Raw genomic sequence first — 16,187 nt, 5'->3', positions numbered from 1 at the left:
GAGCCATACATTTCTGCGTTCTTAAACTTAAAAAATCAAATCAAAATTTAACTAAACAATGTTGTCTAAATAAAAAGTCAAAATTGTCTAGCTGTCTAAATTAGGGAAATAATAGTGCTTTTTAACAGATTCGAATTTCTTTTAGTAGTTTCAGAAAATTATGAACACCCCCCCTTGAATAAATTCTGCGTGCGCAAGATATAAGTCATTCAAGTGGTTCTTTTATATTGCGCATGCGCGGAAATATTTTACATTTTTTTTTCTCATAATTTTGCAGTGAATCGTATTTGACGACTCATAAAAAAACTTTATATCTTAAAAATGAAAAAAGTTTCGAGCCATTTTCAAAGTAATTTTCGTACTTTTCGAAAGAAACTCGAAATGATAAAGGGTTTTCTTCAAATATTATTTTGAATCATAAGACGAAATTAAATAACAAATTATAATACCTTACAATAAATGTTTCTACACCGATATATGATTGCATAAGGGAAAAAAACAGGCGAAAAAAAAATGTTTCTATGGGGAATGATGGCCAACAATGCCGGAGACATTTTTAATAAATCTTTGATGGAATCTTCAAATTTATTGAATATTTTTAATGTTATAACAAAAAAACGAAAGAAAATAAATTAGTTTTTTTATAGAAATGTTGGTATCTTCATAAAAATATCTAAGCCAAATTTACGAAAATGTGTGCAATTATCGCATATAATAATCACATTAATTGTTACAATTGCAAATTTATTCGTACATTTTTTTGGCCTAGGGTGTCCAAAAACAATATTTTCCGTTTGTGATTTATTGTTGGTTCCTCAAACATCTAAAAGCTTCAAACTTCATTAATAAATACAAGAAATCGCCTAAGCTAAAGATTTCTAAATTTATAAAATTATTTTATAAAATTATTTAGATCAAAAAATGTGTACAATTTTGTGTTAATTACGATACCACATTATTGATAATTACATGAAAGATTTGCAGTTTTTATGCACAAATGTGTCCTTATTTTAAGATAATATTTTATAAATTTTTAAAATTTATTTTAGATTTGCATAATTTTGGGACCCCTGTTTTCCAAAAATAAAATTAAAATTTCAGCTGTTTTTATAAACATTGTGTCTAACCCAGCATTGTTACATTTGTAAAATTTTATTGTAAGTCATTTTCGGATGGTAATTGTTTACTAAAATTTGAACACGGATTCACTTTGAGCTTCAAAAAAAGGTTTTAAAAGTATTTTGAAGTTGTACTTTAAGAATTAAACATTGAAAAATGGTGAAAAAGTTTTAAAAATATTTACAACCTTTCGGTAACTATGCTCAAAAAAAAACATTTCAATGAACAAAATGAAGCAAAAAAAAATATTAAAAAGCCATTTTGTAAATAAGGAAATAACGTTCTGATTGGTCAACATGGAAGTGGAATGCCTTTTCCGTTAATTTAAGAACCTGAACTTAAAAATACTTATATTATTTCACTGTGTACTGAAAAGTCTAATTTTTATTTAAATGCTCCTTTCCGAACACTTGAAGGAAATTAAGGACTTCCCTTTATTCGTACAAACAGAATATTTGTCGAAAAAAGTATACGTATGGGAATAACGAATTTATATTTAAAACCTCAACAGAGGTATTTTATTTCATAACCTACGATGAACTGCCGACTCAATTCTGAGTTTACGACTCTCTATGTTCAACTTCTTAGCCTTGTAATTCTGAACTCAACCCAAAAAACAAGGGAACTCCTGGATCAAGTATTGCGAAAAACTAGCCTTCGTGAAGGACTATTTGATGGAACTAACCCGCATTTGCGTTACAGGTAGAGGAAAACCACGAAAACCTCCCACGGTTAGCCTTACGAGATGCAGGCTCTACCTCATGATCTGTCTACCCCCTAGGATTTTTATCGTCAGTACTGTGGTTGGTGCGAGCCGCGTACGGAACGCGTATCTATCAGCTATCGCTGTGATTCGAACCCGAGTCTCCTCATTAAAGGCGAGTGCTCCATTCCCCGAGTCGCCACGACTCAGCAATTTTATTTTATTTTATAACCGTCGTTGAACAGCCGACCCAATTTCATGGGTTTACGACTACTTACGTTCAACTCCGTAGCCTTGTAATTTTGAACCAATCCAGAAGACAAGGAAACTCCTGGATCAGTACCCCCAGAGGTATTGATTTGTTGTGGGAACATGGAGGACTTTGAGACTCGACAGATTTAACGTGCATCAGTCACCATTTACAACACGGGGAGTCTTCGGCCGGCGAGGATCGAACCCACGACCTCTTGGATATAGGCCCAGCGCCCTACCGACCAGGCTATCCCGGCCCACGACTCAGCAATTGAAGTGTAACAAATTACAGTAAAGAGAATGCAATAAACATCAAAACAGGAAACTTAGCATCAATGGCACAGGGGATAGAGTGTTCGCCTTTCAATGAGGCGAACCAGGTTCGAATCCCAGCGATGGCTACTCGATATGAATTCCGCATCCGGCTTGTACCGACCACAGTGCTGACTTGAAATATCTTCAATGGTAGACGGATGATGGGTTCGAGTCCCCTTGCCGTCAGGCTAACCATGTGAGGTTCTTGTGATCTTCCTCTCCATATAACGCAACTGCGGGTTAGTTCCATCAAAAAGTTCTCCACAAAGGCAAATTTTTCTCCCAATACTTGATCCAAGAGTTCCCTTGTCTTTTGAATTGGGTTCAAAATTATAAAGCTACATTATTTGAACATTAATAGTCGTCCACCCATAAATTGGTTCGACTGTTACAAAATAAAATAAAAAGCATGAAACTTGAAGTATTTGGGTTATCGCCTTTCAACTCCTCTCTGTTTCCTATCAAATCAGTTTATATCATTCTCATCCTCTTCCTTAGATTTTGTCTCTCTTCGTCTTTAAATATTAACTGGCGATGTTATAACCTATAAGAATGGGATACAAATGACTGTTTAAACGAGGAAAAACAAAAATGCTATAGAAATCTGACGAATAATAGTAGAGGAAATTGATGAAATACTACTTATGTAATAAAGATTATATAAGTTTATGTCATAAGCATAAAATAGCTCTGTTTATAACATGAAGTTTATGTAATAAAACTTAAGATTTTTCTTCGCTTTTGATAAGGATATGTAATGTACATGTTACAGTGAATGACCGACATCAAGAGAATGTCGACTTTCACCGGTGAATGTCAGCAATCACATAGTCGCTTTGGTGAATGTCCGAAATATTTGTTTGGAGTAGAGCTTAAATGCATACTGGGCAGCGGGACTTGACCTGGAAAAAAAAAACATTGATGTAGGGCAAACCGGGCAAATGTATACCGGGCAGTGGCACTTAACTAGACCTAGTATATATTACCGAAGCGAACTATGTGATTGTCAACATTCACCGGTGGAAGTCAACAACCGCCCATTTCGGCCATTCGCGGTTACAGTGATTCACAAAGAAGCAAATTAAAAACTATTACTTGCGATGCTCGAGCTTGTAGGATTCGAAGAGAAGGTTCAACAACATGTATGGACTTGAAGTCTAATTTAACTCCTTTTCCCGCATCTTTAGTGATGACGGTGTCTATCCATTCCTCAAGTGTTATATCTGACAAGGTATCGGGTGGATGGGCCATCACGGGCACCGGTAATCCCACATCCTTTTCATCGATATAGCCCATGGACACATCCGCTTCCAAAAAATCTATAGCACCTGAAAAATCGTGCAACGTTTTTTACTGTATATATTAAAATCTAATGATGGTGTAGCAGTTTTCCATTGTTGTCGGAGAATTTTTGTCGTCGGGGAATTTTTGTTGACAGGAAAAACACGTGGTAGGATCCAGTTTTCCCACATTAATTTTCATATTGGTTTGGTTGTCATCAGCATTAAATTGATGTAAATTATAAAAGTATTGTTTTCCCATAAATATTTTTGCATCCGTAATTTAAAGGTATTTACCAGTACTGTTATTATTCCGTTTTTGATTTTGCTTGTTTTCTAAATTAAGAGTTTAAGAGGATTGCTTTTATTATTATAATTATTAGAATAACCAGGGCTGAGCACAACTCAAAAATACTGAAACTTTCTTGTGCAAAATAATTAACGACGCATTTTAAAAAATTATTGTTTTTATAAATTTAAATCATTCAGCTTTAAAAAACAGGAAATTCAAAATAAATTATATACAGCATAATTTAAATTAATTATGTATACGTTTACTTTTATCTCTAATCCCATTTATTATTCTACCAGAAAAAATATTTACAAATGAAAGAGATGACTAGTATAAATTCTAGTTCTAATATTTTAAATAAAATATACAAGAATTTTTATACATAAATGTGATCGATGATTTCTTTAAACTTCTGAATCTTGAATTTCCGGAAACTCCCGTTCGAGGTTAGCGAAAAATCCGGAAATCTGGATTTTTCCGGAGCACAATCATCTTTGGAATAACGTAATTCAAGTTTATATTTTAAGAAAAAGTTACTTAAATCGATGTCTGATCTTATTAACCTTTTCACAATTATTATGGCTTGGTTAAAATTACATTAATATACTCTATGATGAATTACCTTTAAAGAGATTCGTTATATGATTTAGAACTTAAATTTCTGCTTCATGCACAAAGTCATGAATGCAAAAATTGTATTTAAAATATGCATCCGTCCGTGTGGCAAGCAAAAATATTAAATTATTGTGATCTCACCCAATTTGTTATAACAATACACTTTCAATTTTAAATGTTATTTTAAAAAATAATTGCTTAGAAAAATGATTTATGTTTACTTATGGATCTGAATAGTATCATAAGGGAAATATTTGGACGTTGGAAGTGGTGAAACAAGTGTTATTATTAGTACATATATTTTTAGTTGAATCATTTCAACTGTTTTATGCCAAGAAACAACAATTATTGCAAAGTTATCATCGTCGTTGATGAGCGTCAACGAACTGGGGGCACTAGTTTGATTAAAACATTTTTCAAAAGACATTTATTTAGGACAAGGGAATCAAATTCCAAAACAGAAGTAAATGTAATAAATTCAAATTATTTTTCTTAGATTTTGCATGCAATGACACTTAATGTAGAGTGAATAACTTTTGATCAAATGATGGGAGTTTCATGTACTTGGACTAAATCTGAATAGATCAAGAGCCTCATCTTAAATAAGCTAGTTAATTTGTGCAAGCGATATTTTTTAAGTTACTAAATCAAACACAAGAAGTACTTTTTCCGAATTAAGATGGGTTTTTTTCTAACGGATGCGTACGACTGAACTTTAAATTATTGGAAGGGGAGGAGCGGCAATCTGAAAAATATTTTCCCAATAACAGAGGAGAAAACTATTACGATTTATCCGTAATTATTACGATTTCATAATCACGACTTCGGTCTTGATTCATAAAAATGATGTTTGCAACTAAGATATATATATTTTATTTTTTTACTCCTTAAGAAATTAGTAGAAAACAAAAACGACGTGATAGACACTGTTGATAGAATCATGAAATAAATAAAGAGAATAATTGCCTTCCAAGGTGTTTTAAAAATATCTGGAAGAAAAATTTTTCATCTTTTTCCCTTTAAGAAGCAAGCTACTCTGAAATTTTATCTTCTCTCCTTACTGAAAATCAAACGAACATAAAATCTAAATTGCTGTGAACTGAAGTTTTTAGTAATTCAAATGCAGGATGATTAAAAGGAAATCGAAGTTAACCAAAACATAAAACTTAATTCCAAGTAATCAATTTATAAAGAAGTTTAAAATTTCAGTGCTGTATAATGTTTAATTTACTACCTCTAAGGGTTACTTTTTTTTATTTAATATTAAATCCATGCATAATTTTATTCATATGATTATACCCATGTAGAATATATGTTACTTTGAATGACCGAAATGGGTGAATGTTGACAATCACATTGTCTTCTTGGTCCAGGTCTAGTGAAGTGCCACTGCCCGGTATGGTCTACATCAATGTATTTTTTTGAGGTTCAATGCCACTGACCGGTATGCATTTACTCCGAACACTAATGTTTCTCCTCAGCAGTTATTAAAATATCGAATAAATATAATAATATCAACGAATAAATCGGATATATCCAATATTTCGAACATTCACCAAAGCGACTCTGCGATGGTTGACATTCACCGATGAAAGTCGACATTCACGGTAACATATATCAATCAGCCATCAATCAATAATAATCTGCAGATAAATACGAATACCGCTCACATTTATAAATTTTGTTTACCAAAAGATAATTTCACGAAGATAAAAAAAATTGCTATTTATATATAATATCATATTAATTACTATTTTTAAAAATCGCAAAATATAAAAGCTTTCACATCAAATATGTGATATATGGTTTATCAAATTTATTAAACACCCATGTTGTAGGTAATATTTGTCATTATTTACTATTTCTAAACTGTCCCAATTTATTAATAATTTACTAGATGGCAGCACTATAGAAGTGTTACCGTACATAAATAGAAATTTCTATAGTGCTGCCATCTAGTATACTATTAATAATTTGATACAATTATTCTTTCTCTTTTTAATTTATTCATTCATCGAGTTGCTAAATTAAATTTGAAAAAATAAATTTAAAAAACAATAATTATCTCTTTCCAAAACAGTCATTCTGAAACTTTCACTTTAAAAACAGTTACTGAATTCATTTAAATATGTAAGAGCTGAGATTATAAGGAAATATCAGTTTTTTCAACTGCTTAGTTAACAATATCAAGTATAGAGAGCAGCACTACTCTTGTCAGTGTTGTAAATTTTAGCTTTTATTTTTTACTTTGAAAAAGAATTACTTAAAATTTATTGAAAAAATATCAGAGCCTGTTCGCTGTTTTTCACCATGACGATTGCGTTTGACAATAATTGTTGTTTCTTGGTATAAAATAGTTTTTTTCTACAAAAGTTCAAATTATTTACTTAAAATATATATACAGTGTGCAAAATAAAAAACGAAGCACCCTTAATAACTTTTGATCTAAAGATCGGATCGCGCAATCGAAATACTGTCCCAATAGTTTGTTCAGGAGAGCGGTCTAAGCTTAGTACATCATGATGTTCATTTTACATTTTGCGTACTCCATTTTAAAAATTCGATTTCTCAGAAACTTTTCGATCGATTTCACTCACAATTATATTCTTTAAAACGATGTAAAAAATTACAATTTACACTTTTTTCAACTAATAATAAATAAAATAATAAAAAAAAAATGATAAAAATTTACTAAAAGTTATTTTTTGCATTGAATTATCTTTGACTAAATAAATTTTGTAATCGTGTGCAAAATTTTTCAATTTGCATTAAAAGTTCTCGAGATATGGAGAAATACGCAAAAAGTAAAATTAACATTAAGAGGTCCAAACTTTTGAACCGCCTTTCTTACCTAACTATTGGGACCCTAGATTGCGACTGCCCCCCCCCCCCTACGTTTTCGAGTCAAAAATCCGAATCCGTCAGAAAAAAGATACGTTTATTAAGAGAAAGTACGTTTTTGTGTCAGATTTCGTGACTTGAAATATCGTTTGCACTCATTAATTAGCATATTTGAGGTCACCCCCTGGTACGATTAAGACTGGTGTGTTTAACGTCATTTTTAAAACGTGAACAGGTCCGATGATATCGTGAAGGTCAAAAGATGTTCAGGTCGTTTATTTACCTATTTATTTAGTGCTTTGCTGTAGAATAAAGAATTCTATTTGCTTCTTACCTCCTATAGTATTCATTTTTGTTCAAATTAAATGTGTATTTTGAGTGAAAATATGACTCCATTGAGATCTATTATTGAACATAAATAATTTTTTAATAACATTTAAAAGTATATAACCAATTTATCATTTAATATTTTTGATTACAAAAGAGGTTGATATATTAAATACAATTATCACATCATTTGAGCATTCAGTTCTAAATCATTTAAAAAATCACGTTTACGAAAATTTATAATATGATATTAAATTGTATGGAATTCGCGTAATATTACATTATTTAAATTCCCTATTATTTAAGTTTACATAACAATAAACAATAACTTTAAAATAGTTTAAATATCGATCTAAATAAGATTATCGTAAAATGTAGCGTAATAAGGTAATATCATAGAATTAAAAAACATTTCTTGTGGTTTTAAACTCAGTTTAGAAAAGTAAAAATAAAACGAAACATATAACGTGTGATAAAACGAAACGTATTGACGAATTTTGCAATGCCCGAGTTAGGAAGCGGTTAAATGCAAGATAAGAGAAATCTATAATTTAATAACCAACCAAAATAGGAAGTATTGCTTCTTATTACGGCCACCTTAGTTCTCCTCGGCTACCCTGGTTATTCTTTGTTTTGTTCTTCACTTTCAGTTTTTTTTTTCCTTTTTTCGTTGGTAAGGTTGCGTTTTTTTTTGTTTTTTTTTTTTAATTTAATTTGCTTTTATTATTCACGTGTTGGTGCATCTTATGAACGAACACCTGTTTTGAGGGCTCGAAACATGTCGACTTTTTTCGCCTTAATTTTTGAAGCTAAGGAAGCGTATAATGTATATTGAGTGCGTAATGTACTAGTAATTCATAAATGTAGTCAAGCCTAATGAAGTAGCAATTTATAAAAGTAGTATTGAATGTCTAATTTAGAAGCAATTTATAAAGGTAGTATAGAATATGCCTAATGTAGTAGCATTTTATAATAATAATATTGAATGTCTAATGTAGTAGCAATTTTATAAAAGTAGTATTGAATGCCAAATGCTGTAGCAATTTATAAAAGTAATAATTTTACTGAAATAACAATCTGTATCGATAAAAATAATGCCTGATCGAACAGTTATTTACAAAAGTACTGTAGTAATTTTGCTTTAGTAGAAATTTATGTCGCAAAAAAAATGGGTAATGTACAAGTAATTTATGTCAGTCATAATTTTACTGAAGTCGTAGTTTATATTGAAAAATATTGCATTTTAAAATAATAATTTTTAAAAATAGTCTTATTTATTTTGGAAAAGAAAATAATTCCTGTGAGCTCAATGATGCCTTTTTAAAACCACCCACAAAAAGTGACACTGTTTTCAACGGTTTAAATTCTGCTTAAAAAGTTATCCCTACAAACCTGATGATGCACATAAAAATTATTTCGATTATTTTCAGACTCATTAAATATTCTCGTTTATTTATCTTTAGTGTATGCGCCTAAATTGTCTGTGTATTTACGCGTCTTTCTATAACAAAACATATTGAGACGCACGCACACATACTTTTGGAGAAAATAATAAGCGTTTCTCTCTTTTAACAATTATCGATAAATGTTAAAGATAATATGTTTACGATCTGTGGGATTACGGATAATAGCAACCTGAACAAATGACATGACAGATGCAACCATATGGTTTCGAAATAATATGTCAAGAAAACAGATGGTGCTGCAAGTCATGCGTGAATTCCCCGCTTTGTCTGCGCAATTTCGGGAAATAATACGTCTGTTCCATTAAAATCTTTTACAATCCCCCTCCTGATTTTCTCTGGAGCTCAATTAAGTTAAGCTCTTAGGCTATATCGCGATGTACATCGTCAACAACTATCCAAGTTTGTCAACTCTCGAGCTAATACCTGATACATCATCGCTTAAGAATTATTAAAGGCCCTCTTGTTGGAAAAAAATTATTTTTCTTTGCGTTTATTTCTTCTTGGGAATTATTATTGGAATTATAATTAACAAAAATTAAAATAAATATAAGCTCAGATTTACTAATCATCATTAGTTTTTGCTATAAATGATTTAAGAGCATTTTGTAAGTAAACAGCGTGTAAATTTTGTTTAAAGTAACAACCAGGGGGGGGGGGCAACATTTCTGTGCTTTCAACCTCCGGATTTCCAGATCAAGCCCTGTTATATAATATTCGATGTTGATCGTTATGGATAATCAAACAAGTTTTAAATATTTGGCTTTTTTTAAGTTTGATAACTCAAAAACTGTTCAACCAATTTTGCTCAAATTTAGAATGATGAAATTTAAAACTATATTCTTTAAAATGTTGTACAAATTTGTATGCCTCACGATTGAAATTTTTTCGAATAATATTAAATAAGTTAATAAAAAACAATAAATTATTTTTGCCTGTATTTGTCTTTGGATAAATGAGTTTAATAATTGTGAGTCAAAAATGTTCGCTTCGCTTAAAAAGTTCTCGAGATTCAGAAAAAGTAAGGATTTGTGATATCGTATTCGATATTTATAATTGTGCATAATAATTGCGATATCATCGATGTAGACAGTAATCGTATTTTTATAATGAAACACGGTATTCACATATCATGAGAATATTATTTTAAATACCATTATTGCGATGTTTTAAAAATGTCGATACATTGCCAAACTCTATTATAGACTAATAACAGACTCGCTCACTCAATTACAATTTGTAAAAAAAATTTCGGTTAATTGGTGGGGAAAAAGTTTTTAAATAAATAAAAATCATTTTAAATGATTAAAATAAATTCCTCAAAAATTACAGATTTTGTTGAAAGCTAATGTAGAATTCTGCCCTAAAAATATTAGAGATTTCACCGTAAAACAATAGTCTCAGCCCCATAATTAGATGGAGCTAAATTGAGGACTTTTCTATGTAAAGAAAAAACTAATAATCACAATAAATTTATTTTCATAGCTACTATCAATGATGTGTTAGATAGAAAGATATTCTCATTTTAATAATTGGGAAATTTGCCATTCTCTTTATTCCAACAATATGTTACATTTTGTGATAATTGTTGAGATTTTAAATCAAACATAATTTCAAAGCAAACATAAATATGAGATTTCAAATCTAATAATATAATAATTATGAAGTGTCAAATGTATGAAATGAACAGCGTGATAAATTACGGGGGTTGATGAACGATAGCAACGCAATGTTATTTTTGCTTAAGACCGCAACACATTGGTCTCTAGAATATATATATATATATACACCGAAGAGCCATTACATTATGATCACCCTGCTAATAACACGTAGGACCACCTTTAGCCCTCAAAACTGCTAGCAGCCGCCGTGGCATTGATTCCACAAAGTGCTGATAGGTAGTCTGAGGTATCTGGTACCAAGCTCTCACCAACTGGTCCTGCAATTCCCTCACATTGCGAGGGGTTAGCGTGGCAGCACGAATTTGGTTTTCCAAGTAGGACCACAAATGGTCTATTGGATTAAGGTCAGGTGAATTTGGAGGACAGGACATGACTTGAAAGTCACTGGAATGCTCCTCGAACCAATCCATGACGATTCGACCCTTATAGCATATTGCACTATCCTGTTGGTAAACACCATCCCCCGCAGGAACAACTGTTGCCATGAGTGGGTGAACCTGGTCTGCTACTATGTTCAAATAGCTTACAGAAGTCAGGGATTGTTCTATGAAGATTATAGGTCCTAATGTGCCCCATGAAAACATTGTTCCTGGGTGAGAAACCATAAAAACCTGGACGAGCCCATTGTTATAGATGGAGGGTGGTCATAATGTAATGGCTCTTCGGTATAAACGGAAAAAAATGGGGGGGGGGAGTTATTAATATTTTTGTTTAATTGTTATTATTTGTCTTAACTAGTTTTTTGACTATTATTAAATAAAATGATAAAAAATAATAAATATTTAATAAAATTTATTCTTTGCTTGGATTTTTTGCATCTTTTGATAAAAGAATTTTATAGTAGCGTGCATTAATTTTTCTATTCACTTAAAAAATTCTCTAGATATGGCAAAATACACAAAAAGTAAAATTAACATTAAGAGGCCCAAACTTCGGATCGCTCTCCTGACCAAACTATGGGGGTCTTATTTCCCAGATTGCGGCTACCCCCTATTTTTAAGGGGTCAGAAATTCGAATCCGTTAGCGAAAAAAAAAGTATGTTTGTTAAGAGAAAGTACGTTTTTGTGTCTGATTTCCTATCTTAAAATATCGTCTGCACTTATTAATCAGCCTATTTGATGTAAACCATTAAGAATGAGTCCCAGAACATGAAGATCCGATCATTCGATCAAAAGTTATTAAGAGTGGTCCGTTTTTTATTATGCACACTGTACCTACAACAATGCAATGACTAAGAAAAAAATAATTTGTAGGTTTTTTTTTTTAAATAACAGGCTAAACTCGCTCTTTTTTTATCATTGCGAACTTAGGGAAAAAACAAACGTAAAAATTTTTGAGCTGCTAATAACAAAATATTGATTTTTGACAAAATTTTTTATCTCATTAAAATAGTGTGTACAACGTATAATAGTATGCAGAATAAAGAAAAATTGCATTTTACTTGCATTTTTGACTTCTTTCTCTTTTAGAAATTCTTTTGAATTCAAAAACTGTTAATCGACTTTGACAGCTATAAAATTTAATTTTAAAAAAAATCGTTTATACAATAAAAAAAATAGATGAACAGTTGTGGTTAATTAAGGTAATGTTCAAATTAACAGAAGACAGCAGTTTAAAAAGTTAATCTTAAATAAAATATGCATTTCATTCACATTTTGAAAACGAACAGTATGCTAGTAAATGCTGATCTACTGATTTAATTCATGACAGACAAATTCTAGAACGATAAACGTAAAAATCATTAAATTGCAATCAGTACCCATCTGAATAACAAATGTTTTTGCTAGTTAAACAGAAATCTTATCGTGATAAAAATTGATTTCTAAAAAAAACGAATTTTAAAGGACAGGCTACTGAAATCAGAACAACTTCACAATTATTTATGCTATAATCAAAACAAATTGCAGAAACATTGCAGGATTGTCTTGCATATAGTTAGAAAAGTAATTTTTAATCATTAGTAAACTTTCATTCTCCCTTGTTTTTATTTAAAATGACTTTTATTTTCATACATCCAACTTTTTCTTGAATTTATAGGAGTTAAAATTACTTTATAACAATAAAAACTCATAATATCCCAAATTAAACTTTTTTAATTAATATTATATTAGAAATCCCGAAAATAAATGTATATTCGTTCATTAATGTACAGTCCACCCAAAAATGTTTAGAGAGGTGACCTCAAATATGCTAATTAATTAGTGCAGACATTATTTTAAGTAACAAAATCTGACACAAAAACGTACTTTCTTAGAATAAACATACCTTTCTTTCAACCAATTCGGATTTCTGCTGATGATTCGCAATAATAAAAAAGAGCGAGTTTAGCCTGAAAAAAACCTACCCAACATTTTTCCTTTGTCATTACATTGTTGTAGGTACAGTGCGCATCATAAAAAACGGACCACTCTTAACAACTTTTGATCGAATGATCGGATCTTTACGTTCTAAGACTCAATCTTTATAGTTCGAGGGGGTGACCTCAAATAGGCTGATTAATGAGAGCAGACGATATTTATAAGTTACGAAATCTGGCACAAAAACGTTCTTTCTCTGAATAAATATATTTTTTTCCCTTTTTTATTTATTTATTTTTTGATATCTGACCTCCAAAATATAGGAGGTAACCGCAATCTGGAAAATAGGGTCCTAATAGTTTGATAAGCAGAGCGGTCCAAAGCTTGAGTCCCTTCCTTTATTCTTTGCGCATTTCATTATTACTCTAGAACATTTTAAGCGAATTTTTAAAAAATTTTACTCGTCGTTATAAAATTCGATTATCCAAAGCTAATTCCGCATGAAAAATAATTCTAATAACTATCTATAATTCTTGATAATTTTATTTAATAATAGTCTGAAAATTTTTGAGTAGTAAGATATACAAATTATTAGGTCATTTTTTTAAAAAAATTACTTTTTTATGGCGAAATGCAAAATTTGAACAAAATTCTTTAAATAGTTCGTGAAAATTTGAATTTAAAAAAGTCAGATATTTAAAATTCGATTCCTCAAGAAAAAAAAAGGACTACGTTCATTTACAGAAAATATGTTTTTCTCTCAGATTTCGTTACTTAAAGTATCGCCTGCCCAAATTAATTAGTTTATTTGAAGTGATCCCCTCAAACAAACTATTTAAATTGATTATGAATCCTAGTACATAAAGGTTATTAGAACACAAGTTATTCAGGGTAGTTGATTTATCTAAATATGTATACTTTAAATTTCATTTATTGAGTTTTCACAATATAAACTGATGGTGTGCTCAATTTGGTTGTATATTTCCGATACATGCAAATTTCACAAACGTTTCTCAATCAGAATTTGCGTCATAAAACGTGCGGAATTTTAAATCCAGGCATTTTTCTGACAAAATTATTCTAATATAACTCTGACAATTCAGCAGTTTTCGAAAGGTTGAGTTAAATTGTCTGTTTTTAGATTTTTGATGATTCTAATCATTTATTTTCGCGTGATTTACGTCAAAAGAATTTTTCAGCATCATCCAAATCGATTTTCATCCATTTAAACTGGAATAAAATAAAAAATTTAAAAAATCTAAAAACTGGTAGTTATTAATGACTAACTCAAAACCTCAAATCGCATTCTCCCAAGTTTTGAGGAGAAATGTATGGAAATACAAAAAATTATGAAGAGCTACTTTACGTAATCTAGCACAGCAGAGACCCCTATATTTTCCGTATTTTTTTAAAAAAAGTAATTGCGTTGTCGAATAATACCAAATTAGCGGAAGTTTGTAAAGTAAAAAACAAAAACATTTATTTAAAAAGTAATTGGGTTGTAGAATGATACTTAAATCATCGAAAGTCGAATAATGCTAAATTATAGCTTAAAATAAAAATAAGTAGAAAATAAAAAATAAATAATAAAATAAGCCCAAAAAAAATATTTAAAAAAAAATGAAAATCAAAAATTTAACCTAAAATCGAAGATTGCGGGGAATAGAGGCGTCTTAAAAAAATCGCGCAATTCTTATAGTTTTTATTAAAATAAAACTTGATGTGATTGGTGTAATTGAGGTATTTTAAAGTGAAATAGTAAAATTAAGTATTTTATAATTTATTTTAGGGTAACTCCTAGGCAAATTCCTTGATTATATGAAGCTGGAAAAAAAATAGTTATCATTTCTTTTCTTGTGTGGTCAACGAAAAGCCGAAACAAACTGAGCTATAAGTTGGGAAGAATTGACAGGATGATAGTTCATAACAACACGCGATAACAAATAAACATTTTATATATCTCTTTGTTTCTCTCTTTATTTATTCATTTACATTTATTTATTTATAATTATAAATTTTTAGTTATATATTTATATTTATCTATTAACGTTTATCTATTTATATTTATCTACTCATATTTATCTATTTATATTTATTTGCTGTTAGTATTTTTTTAAAAGCCGAGTCATTTGTAAACAAAATTTTTGAAAAAAATGTGTCACCTGCTAGTTCTCTTTCAAGATCAGCCTTGCTGTTGACAGCATGTGCCCACGTGACTTCGCTCGCATCTTCCATATCATTCATCGTCACCTTTCCTTTCACCCAATACACACAAGAAACCGTACAAAACAGCCAAGAAAGAAAGAAATAATTTCCCATTGAAAGTCACGTAACAATTCAATAATAAGCGAAAGCGAAAAATGTGTTCTTTCCCGTTTTGTCTACATTATAAAAGTGACATTCGTGTTTTCAGAACCGCCATGCGTGAAGATTTGACAAGAAGAGGTTACTGTAATTCGAAAATGAGCCAAGTCGCCAAAATCAATGGAAGATATGAGATGGGAAATAGCGAATAAAATTCACAGAAACAGTGTGAATTTTTTAAGTTTTGCGCAATCAGGACAATAACATTTCATATTTTCTACAGCGATTCACTACTGTATGCATTTTTCTTCGGGGGGGGGGGCGCGAGAGAATGAAAAATACCGAATAGATTCTTTTAAAGATGAGACGAAAAAAATTTTTACGACAGCTATTTCTAGTTCCTTGTGCAGTTCTTTCTTTTTGTGCAATTTTTTATGCGATATATGAAGATTTTAATCAAATTGGAACATAATTGACGAAGTTCACAAAAAAAATTTTTAGGCTTTATCGACCCTTTAGTTTTCTTAGACTTTTGATATATATTTCATCATTTTATATAATAATTGTGTCAGCCAATTACATAACATGTGTATTGAATTCTATAATCGCATCATTTAAGTGTTGAATGCGTAAGAGTTTCCATTTAAATAAATGAAATTGGCCTATTGCCATGGAATTCTTGCCGTAGCAAAGGAA

The 16,187-nt window shown here is 30.5% G+C and overlaps 1 protein-coding gene across 1 annotated transcript in view; it reads right to left on the bottom strand.

The window, feature by feature from the left end:
- The window catches only part of LOC107438418 (uncharacterized), a 26,452-nt gene extending 10,825 nt beyond the window's left edge, over nt 1–15,627 (bottom strand). Inside the window, exons 1-2 of the mRNA XM_016050710.3 lie at nt 15,350–15,627; nt 3,485–3,717 (exon numbers count right to left, since the gene is read on the bottom strand). Of these exons, the coding sequence (XP_015906196.1) occupies nt 3,485–3,717; nt 15,350–15,506 (390 nt within the window). The 5' untranslated portion in view covers nt 15,507–15,627. The remainder of the gene's footprint in view (nt 1–3,484; nt 3,718–15,349) is intronic.
- Between the last annotated feature and the right edge of the window lie 560 nt (nt 15,628–16,187).

Source organism: Parasteatoda tepidariorum, chromosome 8, assembly GCF_043381705.1.
Source record: "Parasteatoda tepidariorum isolate YZ-2023 chromosome 8, CAS_Ptep_4.0, whole genome shotgun sequence".
Classification (NCBI taxonomy): Eukaryota; Metazoa; Arthropoda; class Arachnida; order Araneae; family Theridiidae; genus Parasteatoda; species Parasteatoda tepidariorum.
Note: the sequence above shows the minus strand (reverse complement) of the source record. Positions and strands in the feature narration are given on the sequence as shown.